General features: G+C 35.9%; 1 protein-coding gene across 50 annotated transcripts in view; it reads right to left on the bottom strand.

Moving 5' to 3' along the window:
• The window catches only part of HDAC9 (histone deacetylase 9), a 911,712-nt gene that overhangs the window by 368,576 nt on the left and 522,618 nt on the right, over positions 1–20,518 (bottom strand). For 32 of the 50 annotated variants that reach the window (XM_063814095.1, XM_063814075.1, XM_054687406.2 and 29 more), the window contains one exon: positions 3,816–3,947. The exons of the other annotated variants lie outside the window; for them this stretch is intronic. In XM_063814095.1, the coding sequence (XP_063670165.1) occupies positions 3,816–3,947 (132 nt within the window). The remainder of the gene's footprint in view (positions 1–3,815; positions 3,948–20,518) is intronic. 50 annotated transcript variants of the gene reach the window in all.

Genomic DNA, 20,518 nt, shown 5'->3' with positions numbered 1-20,518 from the left:
ACACTTGAAGGCCTCAGAGAAAACATTCCTTTCCACATCCTTTCTACAGTGGCATTCTCTACATCCATGTTTGTCTTTCCAACTCTTTGACTTTTCTTCCTCCTACCAATTCCTAAATTCAGACATTCACCTAAGTTTGTGACTTTATCCATTTCCCTTGTCAAAATCACTCAATATCATGACTTCATATGTCATTTTGGGGCAGAATTATCTCAGGAAAGTCACATTTCTTGCCTTTAACTCATAAATTCCAGCCCAAATTCCTCTGAAAGCTGGACCTTCCAAGCTCCCCTACATATGTGTAAAACTCAATGTATGTATTTTAATATTAAAATACATACATTGTATCTCTACAACGTATGCAAATCTCTATTTTTTCATCACCCTAGAGTCATCTTCACTCTCTTTACTGCAAATCTAATTAATTACTAGGCCCTTTTAATGTGATCTTTACACTATCTTTCCATCTATGTCTGACTACAATCATTTCAGTTTAAGGCCTTGTTATTCTGTCATGAACTATAGCAAAAGTCTGCTAATATTTCTGAGTCACTACAGTAGTCTCTCAAACCTTTCTTTCAAACTCTTGCAAAAGGATCAGACAGAGATAACTCACACCATGTCCCTCCGCTCCAAAATAGAGCCTAATATTATTTCCCACCATTGCCCTTTCTGTACTCTACACTCAGTCAAATTAAATCACCTATTCTCCTTTCATGCCAAATACTTTTCCAGTTCATGCTTTTGTATCCTCCTTTCTTTCCATTTCATTGCAGGCCGAATCCCACCTATAAGGTCCAAGCCTGGCTCACATAACATATGTCCCTCAGAGAAAGGGAACACCCAGTTTCCAGGCAATATTTTCTTACCCTCTCTCAGAACACCTATAACTCTCAACTTGTATTATAATTATATCTCTACTCAGAAATGCAGTACCACTGGAAAGAATGTGAGGTTAATATAAGAATTCTAATCCTGCCACTTATTTACTGTGGGATTTGAGCAAATTATTAGTATCATAAAATACTTAAACACATTTTGCTCACTGCCTTTCTGTCTATATATCTGGTTTATATTTTGATTAATTTTTTTTTAATCATCACCTCTTGTTTTCCTTTAACAAAGGAAATGTAGAATTTAAAAATTCTTACAGGAGCTTCTTTTTCCCAACTCCTAACTCTCGTCTTTACAATATGACTGATTTCTCGTTAATGTCTCATTTCCATATCATTTCCATTTCCATATTTTTTTAAAACTACTTTCTTAAACATTCTGTCTTACCAATTTTAAATTATAATATTTATATTATTTTATGATATTAAGACTGAAGTATTTCCTTATGTAGAAATCACTGTGATAAGCACTAGAATTCAGGGCAACAACTACTGTACCAGAGGATTCTATGACATGACACTGGATGGGATCTGGGAGAAGATAGCAACTGATTTTCTGAGATCTCTGATCTCAGTGTATGATATTGGAACTGGAGCTTGAAGAAGGGTAGCCAATGAAATAAGGATGTTGGAGTAGGGAGAATGGCAGAGAAGGCATTGCAGGCACAGGGGGAGTCAATTTTAACATTTGAAAAGAACAGGACTTTTTGTAGGGGGCAGAAAATACTTGAATTTGAAAAAAAAAGATGGCAAGTGGGTTCCCATGTCAATGAGTGGAATGAGTTTGAAAAGAGCTTACACTTTAATCTATGAAATGGGGAAGAGAGAAAAGACATAGAGGTAAGAGGATAACAGCAAAAGCAACTGAACTGCTATGATGTTATGATAGTCTCTGACTAGATACTAAAAATATTTAGTATTAAGATCCAAACAAATCTCATCCAAACTAGATGAAAGTTGGCAGAGCAATGGGAAGGAGTACAGGTGAAGACAGCTGTGTGTCAGTAGTCCGGAGCCTCCAAAGACATTTCGAGTAAGTGCGGTATACCAGTTAAAAATATCTACCAAAGCATCCATAAGTCCACTCACCAGAAATGTCTTCCTAATAAATGTACAAGTCTCTCTTCCAATACATATTGTTTCCTGAGATGAAAGGGCGAGTGCTTATCTCACGAAATTAAGAAGAGAAATATATTTTAAATTTAAGGAAATTCGAGTAAAACTCTGGTAAATCATAATCCTTATAAATAAGAACCAATCATTACTGAGATAGGTAATGAGCTAAATGCCACTGCAATTTGGTACGGAAAAAAAAGTGACTGTGTAGAAAAAGCTATGATCAAGAAAACAGACTACAGGAACACAGAAAAGCACATTGGGATAAATAAATATGACTTCAGACATTAAGACTATGAAGCAAAATAAAATAGCATTATATTCAGTTTTGTCTTTTCTAGAAGTTTTTCTGTTAGAAGGGGCTTACTTTCTGCAGTTAGAAAAACCACCTATCTACATTTACATTAGACACCTGATAGGTTTATAATTCTTCACATTCATTAAAACAAATTCACTCCTCAACTGCCCACCCCCATCAAAGGCCTCTATTAGAAAAACCTAAGATTTTTATTTACTTACATACAATAGTATTTCCTGGGAAAAAAGTCTGTAACTCCAAACTTAGAATTCAATTCGTCTAAATTAGTGATTATATTTAATGTTGGAAAATACATATAAACTCTAGTAAAATAATTGTATTTATTATTCAGATTTAATATTTCTTATCCCAAGGAAATACTTTCCATTGAAATCACTAACACTTTTCTTCAGATAAGCATATAAAGTTGTCCAGATTGAATAGGAGACTAAATATTATTTTCCCAAAATTACTGGCCAAACTTTCAGGTTGCATTAGAACCTAAATACACGTTTCTACCACCACTTCCACAGTCTTCCTCTATATTGCCTTCCTGTAGACACTGTCATGGCCAAAAGAGTTATACAGGAAATAAAGAATTTTTAAAAACTTACTAAAAATAAGATCTGATCTTGGAGAACTAATACCAACTGCCCACATTGGTATAAGCACAGTTTTCCTTGAGAATGGGAAAAAAAGTGGTTGCAGATTACCACTTCTTTCTTCATGCAACCAAAGGAAACAACTAGATACAGTACATGACTCTAAGTAGGTACTCAAAAAACAGTAGTAAGCAGTAGTATTTTGGCTAGTATTTTTGGTTCTTACAGCCTTAGGTCTTTCATTTCAAACCAGGTACAACTGGAACTAGGGGTGTTGTAAGACCTCAGGTTGAATTTCCTAACCCCTCTACTAAAACAGGCAGCTAAAAAAATAACTCTTCCATTTGAGACCCATGAAAATGACAGTTTCTTCCCCTTCATAAAAAGCAATATATCCCCCTCCTGCCATAAGTCCCACTTCACTAGTAAACACATAAAGTCATTTATGAGTTCTGTAAATTTGTTGAAAAGTCAAGGTTTTGCTGTTCCATGTAGTTTAATTTTCCCAGATGTATTTTGTACATTCATGTCTGAGTACAGGGGAAAGTGTTCTTCTTGGACCTCCCTCTGCTCATTTCTGATCAAATTTCATTAAAAATTATATTCTCCTGGTTGGCATTCCCAAAATGGACTGCCTGTTCCTGAAAAGAATAAGGTGAGCTTTGGTGTTCCCTAGTTACACCTTGATTGACACATAGTTCTGTTTTTTCATTCATTTCCTGTTTAACACAGTTGGTGAATGCATAGCAAGGTTTATTGAACTACTTGTGAGTTTTCAATATAATTTCCTTTCAAGAAATATTTCTTCTCAAAATAACTTTTAATATGCAGCAGTTATATTTATTCTAAACTATTTTTTTTCATTCCTACTCCCAGCATTCATAGGTCTGCCCAGTCCTCAATTACCTGTCACCTCAAACATTCGCTTCTTGAATGAAGTGACAACATTTCCATCCTTCCGCCTGAGTAAGGGGCTGCTTCTCCTCTCTGCCACTTTCTGTTTTAACCTGGACCGCACCTTCAAGTTGGGCTCAGAGGCTGGGGATTGAGACAAAAAAAAAAAAATAGATAAAAATTAAAAAAATAGAGAGCCAATTGCTCATGTGTTAAAAAAAAAAAAAAGTCTCACCCTTTTCTTGGTCCATTCTCATTCTCAAATGAAAAACCCAAGCACATAAATGAGGCATTGACTCTACATTAATGAAACAGGCAAATATTGCAATTATTTTTATGAAATGTGTGAAAGTTTTTTCAACTTCTCTAAATATGAAAGTAAAAAGTAAACAAAAATATAAGTTTTCTACTTATTTTATCTAGCAGATTTGGGATTGTTAATGGGAAGTTTAATTACTAATTGTGTTTGGGTCACAGTAAGATTTATTATACTTCATTGTCAGGCCTCTTAATTCTCTCAAGGGTGAAACTTAATAACCACTAAAAGAGTAACTTAATGTGATTTTAGAGACTTTGACCTGGCTTGTGGTAATAAGAAGACACCTCTGCAGCATACAATTTATGTCTAATTCTGACTCCTGGAATATTTCTTTGTCAGTAGTTTCTAATCTAAAACCTTGGGGAAACATACTCAGTGTAATGACACCAAACCAACTAGAATCAATGCAAATAAGACATTCTATACATTCAGTATACTATCAGCTGGAAAGAAAAGGTGGCTAAGTCTTCGAATTGAAGGTTCTGAGTTAGGTTATATATTCCATAATACAAATGCACATTATTCACATGTATGTTACCATTTATTTCATATTCTAAACAGTGAAGCTTATTACAGAGCTTCACTATTTTTAAAATAATACCACTTATTTCAAAATAATTATACTTTAGAAGAATGGAAACATTGGATTGCATCTCTGTGCAGCAGAAGTGGATGGTGGTGATGGTGGTGGTAATGATCATCATGAAAAGGATATTTCTCATAACAATTAACATTTATATAGTCTTTTCTATGTTCCAGTACTATTCTAAATGTTTTATCAATATCAACTTGTTTAACCATAAAAACATCTGGAAAGCCTATGCCTATTTATAATTTGATTAGATCAATGAGGAAACCAAAACAGAGAGACAGGGTAAGTATCTTGCCCAAGGTTACAGAGGTAAAAGGAGATGAAGCCAGGCTCTGTACCGAGGTAGTCTGGCATAAGTCTATTCTAAATACTGAAAATGTTGTTCTTCCAGCTTTCCTTATGTATTATCATCATAAAAATTATAAAATAGTTTTTCCCAAAGCACCACTAATCATCTAGAGCAGATACAATGTTATAATGTAGCCAGATTTTATCAGTGAAAATATTTTTGAGGGAATTTATATTTTTGACAGACTACAAGGGATATCAAAGGTAGAACTTACAATTCTTCTCCACTTTTTTTGTTGTTTTAGTCTTCAAATATCTATACTTTTTGCTTTAAGCTTCGATGGGGAACTCTTGCATTATATGTTTTCTTGGAATTGGCTTGGTGAAATAGGAACTTAAAAATGAAGTTCAGATACAAAAAAATAAAGCTACTTTTTTTGTATTGTAAACCTGATTTTATGCCTGAAAATACTGAAAAGATAAAAAAACCCAAAAGCCCTAAAATGCTGTAAAAGTAGGGTGTCAAAAGGTGGGGCAGAGATCAGGGGTGAGCACAAGCTCAAAGTGATAGAGATCTGAAATGTATCACTTGCTGGGACTCCCACATGAAGGCAAACAAACCAACCAATTTGGGAAAGGATTAGGATTCTTGCCAGATCTTCCAGTAGTGGCAACACACTTCACCTTAGTGTAGGAATCTATCTCAGTTTCTAACCCCCAACTTACCCAGGAATAAAGTGAGATACTGGGACTGTATTAATGTACTTAGATATGTTTTCATGTACACATGTATTTTTAAATTACTTCAAAAATATTGATCTTGCCTCCAAAAAGTTATAGATAATAAATATATTTATCTAAAACCTAGAAAGGAAAAATAAAGAACCATGAATCCCTAGGTGCTGACTACATTGGTATCCTCTGTAGCCTTGCTAATAACCACAGGAAATCATAGATTCTCAGAACTTAGATGGAGATATGATTTTATAATGCAACCTGATGGATTAAATGCTGCAAACTGGCAGTCCATAGGGAGTAAATCAATTGATCACTTCAAAAGGCAGTCGGTGGACTAGAAAAGACCATGCATTTTCAGTGAGGGATGTGAATTCAGTCTGCATGGGACAACTTTCCTGTTATGAAATTTGCAGTGAGATTATAGTGCTTTCTAAGCTTGATTCTTCATTTGTGAAACATAGCTTAAAGCCTTTCCAATTAGATACCTGAGAATAACTGTGAAGATCTGGGTGAATGTAGAAGGGAAGGGTTTAGGAAACATATTATTGGTACTATTTCTGAAGGCTAGTTATACAGCTAAGAGGGGCTGATCCAGAACTGGGCCCCAAATCTCCTTATTCTCAGTCTTGTCCTCCTCCTCTCCTAATATATTGCATCAGCTGGGGCTGAGTGTCTGCAATCAAGATAAAAATGTGCTGACAGATTGGAAAAATAGCATATGCCATTTAAACATTCTAGATGAAACCTAGAATTTTCCAAGATTTTCAGAAAGAAATGATTTTTAAGGTCAGCAGATAGCTTTCACTCCTGTTTATCTACTAGAGAATCAGCCAGATATACAGCTCTCAGATTTCTTTCAATGGTCAACATAAAAAAGCAAACACCAGAAGAGGAATGAGAACTGGGTTTTAGTCTTGTATCTACCACCTACTAAAATAAGTAACCTTGAATAATTCACAGTCTTGCTGAACATCAGTTCATTCACACAGACCAACTAAGATGATACCTTCATTGTGCCTGGAGTCAAATAGATGCCTGGATGAATTACTTTATATCATTAAACCTCGATTTCTCATGTTAAAATGGGGATGTTGGAGGGATTTTCTTCATTTTCTCCCCAACAGATTCAGTTTTCCTTCCTTCTCTGAGCCCATGGGGGCTGAATCCTGGAGCTGCAACACTCTAGTTCTTTGCTGGTTGGATTTCACTTGGGCTTAATCTACTGGCAGGACAGGCTGGTGGCCAAAGAATTAAGGAGGAGGGAGAGGCCAGGTTGTCCTACACTCTCCCTGTCACAATGCTGCATCACTGGCCATGGCTATGTCTCTTCCTGACTTCATCTCCCTCTGGAAGCCGCTATTCCAGGGCTCCAGCTCTCCAGCACTCCAGGAAAAATTTCCTCCCCTCTCTTCTTTGTGGGAATGACCTCCCACTATTGCTATTTTCTGGGTACCCCCACTTCCCTAAGCAGTTCATTTAACCTTACTAACTTCCTTGATAAGTAGTCCCTTCATAAAAGTCTATGACCCACGCTGCAAAGATCTGTTCCCTGCCAGGATCCTGATTAATATAGCCCTACATATCTCTTTTTTTTTTTTTTTTTTTTTTGAGATGGAGTCTCGCTGTGTTGCCCAGGCTGGAGTGTAGTGGTGCGATCTTGGCTCACTGATGCAACCTCCACCTCCTGGGTTCCACAAATTCTCCTGCCTCAGCCTCCCAGGTAGCTGAGACTACAGGCATGTGCCACCATGCCTGGTTAATTTTGTATTCTTAGTAAAGACAGGGTTTCACCATGTTGGCCAGGATGGTCTCGAACTCCTGACCTCAGGTGATCCACTCGCCTCGGCCTCCCAAAGTGCTGGGATTACAGGTGTGAGCCACTGCACCCAGCCAGTCCCGCATATCTTGCAGCTACTATAGGATCAAATGAAATAATGACTAGTAGAGAATAGGCCAGTGGTTCACAACCAGGGAAGATTTCTCTTCCAGGGGACATTTGGCAATATCTGGACATTTTTGGTCATCAGTATGGAGAGCTGCTACAGGCATCTGGTATGGGTACAGGCCAGGGGTACTGCCAAACATCCTACAAAGCACAGGACAGCATCCCATGACAAAGTATTATCTTTACCCAAATGTTAACAGTGCGAAGTATGAGAAACCCTGGGACAGGCAATCAGTCAATGGCAGCTGTTAATAATTGTACTGCTCTGGGATGACTAAAGAAAATAATATCTGTCAGAGATTACCAAAGAAGCTGGAGAAGGGTAAGGGAAGAAAAGAAAAGAGAGATTATTAGAAATTGAGAGTACTCTATGTAGCTTGTATATATTAAATGTTTCAATAAATTTTATACTTGGAAGTTGATTTTAAAATGTTTCCAATACCACTAATATTTCTAAAAATAATAACACTAGGCAACTTTTATCATTAGTTGGTGGAGTTATGCAAAAAGGCATAATTCTCAGTTTTAGAAAGGATAACATTTGAGGCATTGTGATGATCTGAGGACATAAGGTTTTGAAAATAAGGAATCTCTGACATACTGTAAAGCACAACATAGATTTATGTTAACAAAATATACAGTATACAACTTCTCCAAAGAAAGGCCCCTACTTAATGTTTCTAGCAAAACCTTCTGCCTGTATTTCAGGTTTTGGGTCATGAGAGATATTAAAATCTCAGTAGTGAGGGTGAGAGATGAGATGATAGATAACTATCATTTAGTCCTGGCAATGCTCTATAAAACTCACTCCTAACATTTCAGAAGCCCACACACAGAAGCTCAGCATGATATATACCCAAGCAGAAGAATTAATGGCCTAGTGTGCTGACTCGGTTTGCAGTTAGAGTTAATTCTATTTTTAATGCTCTGGTCTCCCCAAAGGCTGAAGATTTCCATGCCAGTGACTTACTAATGGGATGCAAATCCTCAGAGCCCAGAAAAAGATCACTAGCTGGGGAGAGGTTCTGCTTGTATATGAATGTATTTCATGCCTAGTTGCACTAATTACCTTTCCATTTTTACCCCACACCCATCATTCTCTACATCTCAATTAATCATAGAAACAGAAGGCAGACTTTTTAGTGTGTGTGCTCATCTGAATACATTTGCCTGCTGAGATGAAAACTTTGTATAAAAATTGGCTATCATTATTTAAGTGAAAACAATCAATAGTAAAACAGAACAGACCCAATACCTTTTTCTCTTCTCACCTAAAAGAAAATATCCTCAATAAAAGGAAACAGAAAATATCTGAAGAATGCCTCATGAACTAAAGGTATTTCAAATCTTTATTCTCATACTAGTCTCCATGGTACACAATAAACTTAGGGTGGCAGGTATGAGCATAAAACATGGGAGAGGAATAGTAAACCTAGGTGGCGGAAGCAAAGGTTAAAAAATTAGGATTCCAAGGTACAGTGAGTGACACTGCCCAGACTTGTCATTTTACTAAGATATTGATATGTGTGACTGTGTACATAATTGTGGGGTGTGATTTTTGTACACATATGCATGCAGACAGGCACACAAACTATCTTGTGTAGAAGCACACAGGACTCTGACACAAATAGACCAGACCTCTCATTCCAATGCTTTTCTTTCCCCCCCGAGATGGAGTCTTGCTCTGTCGCCCATGCTGGAGTGCAGTGGCGTGATCTTGGCTCACTGTAACCTCCCCCTCCTGGCTTCAAGCAATTCTGCCTCAGCCTCCCGAGTAGCTGGGATTACAGGGGCGTGCCACCACACCTGGCTAATTTTTGTATTTTTAGTGGAGACAGGGTTTCACCACGTTGGCAAGGGTGGTCTGGAGCTCCTGACCTTGTAATCCGCCCGCCTTGGCCTGCCAAAGTGTTGGGATTACAAGCGTGAGCCACTGCACCCAGCCACCAATGCTAACTCTTTGATGTACTAACTGTAACCCCAAATGAGTGATTTCATCTCTGTGAATTATTTTATCATCTATAAAAGAATGGTAACAATGCCTACCACACATCCTGGTTCTTGGCTCACCTGGTTGTCTATCATAAAAAAAAAATTGTTCATTACATAGATGTCGAATGAATGTTTCATGAAGTGCAGATGTAAGATGAAGTTATGTTAAAATTAAACAAAATAAAAAATAAGTAGAGAGAGAGATGGCTGCAATTGGTACACTCCTTTGCCTAGTGTAATGTTTGAAAACACCATAACCATAACAATAGCCCTTTTCTGAACTTTGACTCCGTGTACTTAAAATAACTTTTGGTTAATAACTGACATCATATATTTTTCTCACTTTCTAATTTCCCTGCTTATAAATTGTATTCTGTTTAGTTCTAAGTCTTAACTAGATCATCATCCACTTAAGAAGGACCACCTACTATGTGTATTTTGCTTCTGCTCACTTTTTTTTTTTTTTTCTCACTCTGTCACCCAGGCTGGAGTGCAGTGGCATGATCTCAGCTCACTACAGCCTCAACTTCCTGGGCTCAAGAGATCCTCCTACCTCAGCCTCCTGGGTAGCTGGGACCACAGGCACATGCCACCAAACCCAGCTAATTTTTGTATTTTTTATAGAGATGGGGTTTTGCCACATTGTCCAAGCTGGTCTCAAATTCCTGGGCTCAAGCGTTCTGCTTGCCTTGGCCTCCCAAAGTGCTGGGATTACAGATGTGAGCCACTGTATCTGGCCTCTGTTCACTCTTAATCCTAGGTTGTGAATATTCTTTACAACAATAATTTAGATTAAAAAATTTCAATACCACATAGCGTGGTATGTAGAAGTTCTTCATTCTTATTGAAAATTATCATAAGGAAAAAATGGAAAATTTTCCATTGTGTTAATATTATATAAATATTTTAACATATTTCATATATTAAGATGATTAATTATTAACCAAGATTGAGTACTAGATTAATAAATGTTTCTTTAGGCCGGGCATGGTGGCTCACACCCGTAATCCCAGCACTCTGGGAGGCCAAGGCGGGCAGATCATGAAGTCAGGAATTTGAGACCAGCCTGTCCAACATGGTGAAAACCCATCTCTATTAAAAATACAAAAAAATTAGCCGGGTGTGGTGGCACGCCCCTGTAATCCCAGCTACTTGGGAGCTGAGGCAGCAGAATTGCTTGAACCTGGGAGGCAGATGTTGCAGTGAGTCGAGATCATGCCATTGCACTCCAGCCTGGGTGACAGGGCAAGACTCCGTCTCTAAATAAATAAATACATACATACATGTTTTTTAAATAATGAATATTTGGGATATACAATGATTCCACCTGTAGTGAACATTTAGCTCTGTAATCATAGGTGAAGGTCAAGTCTTCACCACCAGCTTCAGATCCCTTTCTGGCATTGTCTATTCTTCCCTGCAGTACTGGATATCTGTCAACGTCTCCACACAGTTTCTCCCTCCCCTGAGTTTCTCCTGCTATCTCCTCCTCTCAGGGATCCCTTAGGAGCTGCCATATTTAAATGTTTTGTTACTTGGAACCAAATACTTATTATAATCTATCACCTATTCATTCACTCTCTGTTCTTTCGGAAGGTTAGATTTCCTGACACAGTTCCTGCCCAAATCTCTCCTCTAACCCAAGCTGGCATTGTAGAAATCTAGAAACTGTTCAAATCAGTAATCACTACAGTTATGAAAGACACTTTGGGGACACAGTAGATCCTCCAGTCTAGTTAATCAAAATACACAGGTTACTCTAATTAAAAGTTTCATAATTATACAAAAGGTACATATTTTCAAAAGTACTATTTGGCTTACTACAATAAATAATACAATGTATGCCTCTTCTGGCTGGGATAAAATGAACCTTTAATGTTATGAATTAGATTTTATATATTTTGACACTAAGGAGCAAAATTTCTAATGTAACTATTTCTAATTATAACCACTTAACAGTATGTAATTCATATATAAAGTTTTCAAAAAATAATTTTGGGGGAATTTCTAGCCACATGTATGGTAATACATGAACGCAATTTCCTAAAGACATTATAATACTATTCGTCTTTGAGAAATACTACTGCATCTATCCATTCTCTTATTGCAAATACACCGATTTTGTCTACTTGTTAAGATTACCATTTTTCAAAATCCATATTGGTAAATGTTACTCAATTTACAATATGATCTTTTGAAAAGTGCTAATTTTATAATAAAATTTATTGCTTGCTTCCGATTATGTAAGTCATACATATTTGAGACTTTTAAGAATGGGAAAATTTGTGTATACTCTAAAATGTTTCCTTTGTGTTATATAGGTAAAATTATTTGAAAATGAGATCATTATATTTATGATTATATCTTATTTGTTCATTTAATAATATATTATGGGTCTTTTCCCAGGTAATTACATATTCCTTAAAATTATTGCATTTATTATGTTTTTCACTTAAAAATCTATTATGTTTTTCCCCAAGCAATTATATATTCTTTTAAAAATACATTATGAGGATATACTATATATTATATATCCACACTTACATGTGAATACACAATATTTCACTTAAGAATAAGACAATGTTGGACACTTGGGTGTACTACACATTGTTTTGCTTCGAAAGACAGCACTGTTACGTACATCGTGTGAGTTTTCTAGGAAGTTGTATTTCCTTCTATCAATGTAAACAGAAACTTAATTCTTACGTTTATCACAGATGGAAACAACAATGATAACCTCTTTACATATAGGAAAAAAAATGGTCATACATGGGAAAGAGAACTACCAAGTCATTGGAAGCATCGCAGAGTAGGATGGGAAAACAATATCGGGGCCGTAAGTAACAGGAGCATGGTCTAGAAGGGGAAAGGTGGGCATTTTTCCTTAGCATCTAAAGCTCATGACAGTGCACTCAGTTCCCTCTAAGAGCAGCACTTTTCCTCCTCCTCACCAGTGTGCCTCAAGAGTGCCTGGCACTCGGCTGGCTCAGGTGAAACTCAGTAAAAGTTTACGGAGTGAATAAATGAATGTACAAATTTGCTATTTTTTCCTGTTTGTTCTAGTATTAAAAAAAAACCAGTACCACTCAGTAGTAATACTGGTTTTTAGTACTACTTTTAGTACTACTCATTACTGTTTTTTTTAATACTAGGACAAACAGGAAAAAATAACTTCCTAAAATTTTTATGACATTTTAACAAATTATCATTTTTAACATAAAAATACTTTAATCAGTGTGATTCAGTATAAAAACAAATTTTAATAGTAAGTTATAAAATTCGAATTCTTTTATAGTTAAAATTAAAACCTACTATTTAATTAGATCTATTGTTTAATTACATTCGATTAACAGCTATTGAATAATAATATTGAGAAACAAGGTTGCAAGTTTCATGCAGACTGGAAGCATGTGTAGCCATATTTTCATTGTTCAGGTACCTATACACTGCCAACTACCTGGAATAAATCCTTTAGCTATTTATTCAAACAAGGAATCAAGGAATGGGAAAAAGGGCATGTTAAGTGCTGAGGCAACTCCCCCAGAGAAAAGACAGAGAGTCTTTTTCTCCTAGGTACTCATGGTCTCAAGAATGAATAATATACTAACTGGGATCAGTGCCACGTGATAGGTATAAGCAGAGTGTTGTGGCTGAAAGGCAGAGATTCATTTGCTTTGAAAGAGGATCCTCCAGGGCTTAGTGAGATGTTGACAGGTAAAGGTGGGAGAAGTGCAGTTCTATGCAGAGGAAATAACCACGTCCAAGGGCACAGAGCCCACACATTCAAAGAATGGAGATTAAGTATGCTGGTGAGGGAAGGAATACCAAATAAAAAATAAAACTTCAAAGATAAATATCAAACACATTTTAGTTAATCTATGAGATACTTATAGAGGTTATTCAACATGTATCTTCAAATTCCCTCTCTCTTCTGGCTCCTTCTCAGAATGTAGACATGCTCAAATATTTCCCATTCAAATAAAAATAAGCCCCCATAGACACAGATCTTATGAGCTACTTCCTGTGATTGCACTTTCATAGTCAAGTTAAAGAAATAGCCTATACTTGCCACTACCACTTCCTAACCTCAAAACACTGCAATATGGCTCCAGCCCTTGATGCTTAGCAGAAATATAATGTAATCATTGATCTTGTGTCTATTTCCACTACTTAGCAAGAACATAGGCTCGATGGGTCTCCATAAACAGTTGCTGAATGAATAATACATGCCTGTATACATCCAAGCATGAAGGAAACTTACATTAAAAGGCTGAGTCTCAAATATTGTTGAGAAGAGAACTAGATGAACCTCAACTACCCTAATTTCTAAGAATTTCTTGATGCTGAATGTCATGGCAAGAGGTCTCATAGATCAGATGTGGAATGCAGAAGGAATTTCTCTTTTCTGGCAAGCATCACAAATACTACATTTTGGAGTCAAGGAAATCCATATCTCATACAGGCCAGAATGCCTTCATATGCTAACTCCTTTATATGCTTTAATTTTTCAAATATATTTTATTTACCTAAGACAAATTTAAAAACCTATCTAGCATCATTTTGAATTATCATTTCAATAAATCGAACTAGATTATAAACATGTTTCAGTCTTCAATCCAGTTTCTAAAATAATTTTCTTTTCTACCTGAATCCCAAAGTTTTATTATAAAGTATACTTCTGAATTGGTATTTCACAAATAACATGTTACTTTGGGGGAAATCTGAATTCACACATGTGTTTATGTATTTTTTCTTATAAACAAGTCCTGTTCACTCTAAAATTCTGTATAATTATTCTGCTATGAATCTTTCTGTAACAAACGAATTCCTACATATATATATATATATACAAAATCCTGTACTAGATATATCTTTTATATACCATTTCAAATAGAAATGGCGTGAAAAGTAATTTTATTGTGGATATAAAATGTTTTCATGTCCCTCCTACTCAGACAGTTCATAAGAGCTACATGTGAACTGACTGCGTGAGAGAGTGGGGCCATTTTAGTAGGTGAGATCTATTTAGGGTGCAGCCCAGTGCTTGATAGGGACACACATGGAGACAGCATGGAATTACTCCCAGAAAACGTTATAGGTCAGGATTTCATGGTCCAGAAAGGTAATACCTATCCCCTGATAATATCCTGGGTATCATCATAAACCTAAACTTTATTGTACTTATTGGTTCTCTCAGCATGAACCTCATCTTGTTACCCTCCTAAGAGTCTGGAGTTGTTTTCCAGTCTTGACTCTACCACCATAACATCTGAGTAAAGTATTATTTAATGTCGCCGTGCCTCAATTTTCTTGCCTGCAAATGTGGACAATAACAGCCATTCCTGACCTTAAAGAGTTCAGAAGTAATGAATGGAATACATTGACTACAATAAGTATAGTAAATCACTGTCTAATTTGAAATGCCATACAATTATCTTCTTCAAATATATTACTTTAGGTTTTTTTCTCTCTGATGTTTATCCGAAAATTTTTAGCCAATTCCCATTAAATTGCAAAATCATCCTCTAGCAAGTCATTTCATTCCACAAGAATTAAAATAAAATAATATTCAAAAGACTATAACATCAACTTGCTAACATGAAAAATTTCCTTGTTTTCTTCTGATTTACCCAGTTACAGTCATCCGGAAGCAGTTAGTCTCCTACCTCCAAAATGTTATTGCAAATTAAATTCTTAAAAATTATTTGGCAAAACAACTTCTAGAATTTTAAATACCCAAATAAATGTGTATTAGTTCCTATTTTAGTGCATATATTCATTTACTCATATAACAGAAATGTATTCAGTGCCAATTATGAGCTCTCTGAAGATGCTGGGGATACAATAATAAATAGGCTAAAGATACTGTCCTCAAGGATTCCTCAACTGAGTAGAATGTAATTTTAATATAGAGATATATGCACAGAGATATGTCAGGGCATATTTGGGCATATACATTTGGCATAAAATATGAAGTGACTATCTGGGGTGGCCTGGTGGGTAGGAAGGTACCAGGTAAAGCTTAACAGAGAGGAAGTATATATATCATCTGAGCATTTAAAGATGAGTATGAACTATTGAAGAGGGCACTTTAAGAGCAAGGAGCATCTGGAAAACCAGATGAGAATGGCTTGTGTGAATGGGAAACAGAAAGATTTGTTCATGGAATTTCAATTTTTTCATTACTGCTAGGGCAAAGGGGTATGAGGTAGTGGAGTGGGGAGAGTTGAGAGAGGTCAGAGAGGGAATGAGGAGACAGAGATCATGCTTGCGATGGAGGAGCTTTAGCCTTGTACATAACAGAAGAGGCAGTAAATGGCTCTTTTAGAGGGTAGGAAGACTAGACTTAAACTTTAGAAAGTCAAAGGATTGACTGGACAGGAGTATGATGGAATCAGTGGTTAATAACTGGAATGGAGGCTGAACAAAATAGGGAATGAACTATAACAGTAGGCATGATAAGAAAGGGGAGATTTAACAGCAAGCAATAACAGAAGTTAGTACTGGATGAAATAAAGGAGAACTAGGCACCTGGTGTGGTTCTGAGATTTCTGGACAGAACATGGTTCCATTTATTTCTTTAGGGAATCACATTGTTCAGCTTAATAAAGAGACGCATGTACATTTTTTAAACGTCTAATTACTGTTACTAATAATTGTTATCTCTCACAATATAATTTTAAGTCTTTAGGTGCAACCTCTAAGTCTATTCAACTCTTCACAGCCCGTCAGATACATTCAGGTACCATGGATCAGCAGCACCACTGACAAGGGGTCAGCAGTGACTTCTGGCCAACAGGAGATTGTCCTCTCCCCAGTTCAAATACCACTTTGCTTCCTGCTCTTGTCCTGTTTCAGAACCTTCCAAGTCACCTGGGCATCTGTTATTATTAATTTTGCTTTGCAAGTTTTGATTTTATAACCTTTAGACAACCTTTATGGTTTTGGAATGTTATTGGTAATTCAATTCTACCTCAATAGCATTTATAACTTTACTGAACTATATCATACTTTTTTTATAATATATATTTATAAGGAAACACTATTACCTATCTTGAATGGATATAAAAGGCAAAATTTCACCTCTAGATTCATTCAGGCCTCCCCTGAATCCTTTTCTAGACAGATCATCAGTTAAACACCTTCTATTTAGTCAACTTTCTCTGGATGACTGCCTGGATAAAGGCATCGCAAACAAATTTCACATAAAATAGTAAAGGGGTAGTAAGTCAAAGTACACTGCAGAAAACACCATCTTAACGAAAACTCTAAGCACTTGGGGTAGGCAGAATAATGCCCCACTCCAAAGATGTCCATGTTCTATTCCCCAGAATTTGTGACTATATCACATTAGGTGGTAAAGGTAAAGTTACAAATGGATTTAAGGTTGCCAATCAACTGAATTAAAAAAGATTAACTTGGATTATCCAAGGGGTCCTTAAAAAATAAGGAAGAGAGAGGCAGAGAAGTGTCAGTGCAATGCCATTTGAGAAAGGCTTGGTTGGTCCTAGTGGCCACTAGGATGGGAGAGCCCACAGCTAGAGCTTGCAGGCAGCCTCCGGAAGCCAGAATAAACAAGGAGAGGGATTCGTTCCCAGAGTCCCCAGAAAAGAACACGCCAGGGTGATGCCTTCATTTTAGCCCAGTCAAAGCCATTTTGGACATATGACCTCCAGCATTGTAAAGTAATAAATATAGATTGGTTTAGGCAACTAAGTTTGCAGTAATTTGTTACAGCATCCACAGGAAAATAATACAGTAGTTGAATGAATTCCAAGATTGCTGCTATTTTGGAAGTCTGAATATTCTGAAATACTGGTTCTGACTAGATCAGATTTTACGGGGCTGTATTTTTAATGCATTATTTTTAGGTAATGTAGTAGGAATTAAAGAGTAGTATTAATGATATATGATCACACAGCAAAAATGCCAGGACAAAAATTTACTTAGCACTTTGCCACATTTAATTTTCTATGGTAAAGGTTTTATTAATGTATTTGTTTACTTGCAGAAGATCCAAAAGAGAAAAAAGACAAAAAGTATAATTTATTTCCTTTAAATATTTCTGTAAAAGTTCCATAGGGTATAAGTACATAAATTAAGGATTATTTAATTTAACCATAAAATACTAAGAATACATTAAATAGCCAAGAAAAGCAATTTCCAAAACTTGAATGGGAATATTTCCCTTTTTTTGTTGCTGTTGTTTTACACATTCCATTTGATATATTATTAAGCCAAATACCAACTCTGTGATAGGCCTATTTCTAAGAATAACTTCATTTCTAGTTTAATGTAAGTAAAAGAGGAGGGGGAACAGTTTAAACCTTTTAACTGCTTCAAAATAGTTAATCAAAATATTTTTAAATTTTATATATGACCTTTATAGTATGAGATACAATTCCAGTCTCTTAACAACTTAATCAGCTAAATATAAAATGTAACCTTCCATCTGGTAAATCAGTTTAACAGACATAATTGTGCCCCACCATAACTCAATAAGACACTGAGGAAAACCATTGAAATGCTATTTCCTTTTCTTTAGAAGAGAATTATGTACAATTTCAGCATGCTTTGCATTTCTAAAAGTTAAAGTCAACAGGGAGGTATCATTCTCCTTTACTTGAGTTTCCCATGAGAAAATCAACAGCAAGTTTAAAGCTTGTGCTGTTATTCATGAAACACTCCATAATACTAACATGGCTTTAACCAGAACATATTATTTGGCAGCTAAAACCTTTAATTAGAATTATGGTTTGAACAGATTTTCACTGAATTCAGATTCTGGAGGGGCTCAAAGAAGAACACTATTTTTCTAACCAGTTTATTCTATTTCAGATGGTTTAAATGTTGTACTCATGATGGGTAGAAAAAATGCTGTACTTAAGATGAGTCGAAAAAAGAGAATGTTGCTCTGATTCACATTTTGTTGACTTTAATTGGGATTCACCATTTCTTAATAAGTACTAAGCATCAGACAAGAATAGAAGAAGAGAGACTCCATTCAACAAATATTTACTAAGCACTTACTCTGTGCAACGTTTACACTAGGCATTATGGAAGAAAAAAAAATACATCTGAAAAGATGCTTCCTACTTTAAAAATGAGAAAAAGTAGGTGGGGGGAAAAGACACAACTTGGTGACAGAGTGGACAAAAGAACACAACAAAGAAGACAACAGAGACAGAACTGAACCCAAAAGTCAAGCTTGCATGTTTGGGAGAGAGGCATTGGCAGAACTGAGAAACTCAGGAGGAGGAGGAAGTCTTGCGGTGTGGCGGATTGGAGGGTCAACTTCCAAATCTGTTACATTTAAATAGCTGCAAGATACCTTGGAAATGTTAGCCTGAAGTCTATGAAAAGGTTGAAGTTTAGAGATGTGGGTTAGATCCCAAATAAAAGAACTTAGAGGGAAAAAAAATGAAGGCAGTCCTGATCAACCTTTTCATTTTATAGATGAGAAAGCTGGGTTAAACCCTACTATCAGAAACGACTACTGGTTAGAATGAATAAGAAGTAGGATCAAAGTCTTTAAGATGGTGACAATTGAAATAGAAAAGTTAAAACAATAGAAGAGACAATGCAACTTTAGGAACCTCAGGAACCTCAGGTTTCATGAGCTTCATATTTAAAGGATGCGGTGGTAAAAATAGAGAGGTAAAGCAGATGAATGAAAGGGCAGCCCACGAGGTTAAAATTTTAAGGAGCATGGGTTGGACAATGGGGTCAAAAGCCACAGAGAAAAAGGAAGCCTGAGAAAAATGCACAGATTTCAGGATTTGGGAGTCCCTGGTATTGTTTCAGAACACTGATTTAGAAGAGACCAAACGCTGAATCAGATGATACACATTTTTATAACATCATAACCTAGCATAATAACTACTTTAGAATAAATGCTCAATAAAAGTTATTCTAAACTCAATCATATAGGTAATGATATCACAGTTTGACAAGAAAAGGAGAAAGAAAAAAATTATAGCTACAACACATAGTAGTAAATTTCAATGAATTTTTGTTTTTTTCTATTTCATTGTTTAGGAGAGGGATAGATTTTGAGTGTAAGCATTATAAAATCTAGAAGACGCTTACATTAGGGGTAGTTGAGAAAAATCTCTTAGAACCAGACTCTGAGCTCGTTGAAAGCAAAAATGTCCCTTAATCCACTCTATGTGCTCAGAGTGACCACAACTTCCAGCCCAGTGTTAAGTGTGAGTAAAAATTTGCTCGCCTCCTTTTCCTTCTCTCCTGTCTCATTTCCCAAAATTAAAAGGGACAACTGTGAAAACGACCTATTTCTTTGGAACAGCTTGAATTAGAAGATTGCTAATGAAACTCTAAAAAAAATGACAAAACTAATGGACTGTTCTTTCCAATATATTCAGTTCCTTCTAATCTTTATTCTATGAAGTAATAGACTGACTGTATTCAGTCTATTATAAATATATCTATTATATTATACTTATATATAATTATATCTATTTATATATAAAAGAGATATAAATATATCTATTATTCAGTCTATTATAAATATATAATTAGATATATAAATATATCTAATTATAAACATGTACAACTTCTTAGACTATACACTTTAATAAAATTTCTTCCAACAAAATTTTAAAATATTTTCTGCTAGTCAGCCTAAAGTTTCAAATTTTAACATACCTATTTTTAAAACTCAGAAACTTTCTGTAAACATAAACTTCCTGATTTTTGTCTTTCATATTCTCCTCTTAGTATTTGCCCCTTAAAAGAGAGACGAGACCTTAACAGTCATGGTCTTTCTTCATGTGGCAGCTTCTCCATTCTCTTTCTGACTCAATATTTTCCTGTGGTCTCAT

Source organism: Pan troglodytes, chromosome 6 (assembly GCF_028858775.2).
Source record: "Pan troglodytes isolate AG18354 chromosome 6, NHGRI_mPanTro3-v2.0_pri, whole genome shotgun sequence".
Classification (NCBI taxonomy): Eukaryota; Metazoa; Chordata; class Mammalia; order Primates; family Hominidae; genus Pan; species Pan troglodytes.
This window is presented reverse-complemented; position numbering and strand designations above follow the sequence as displayed.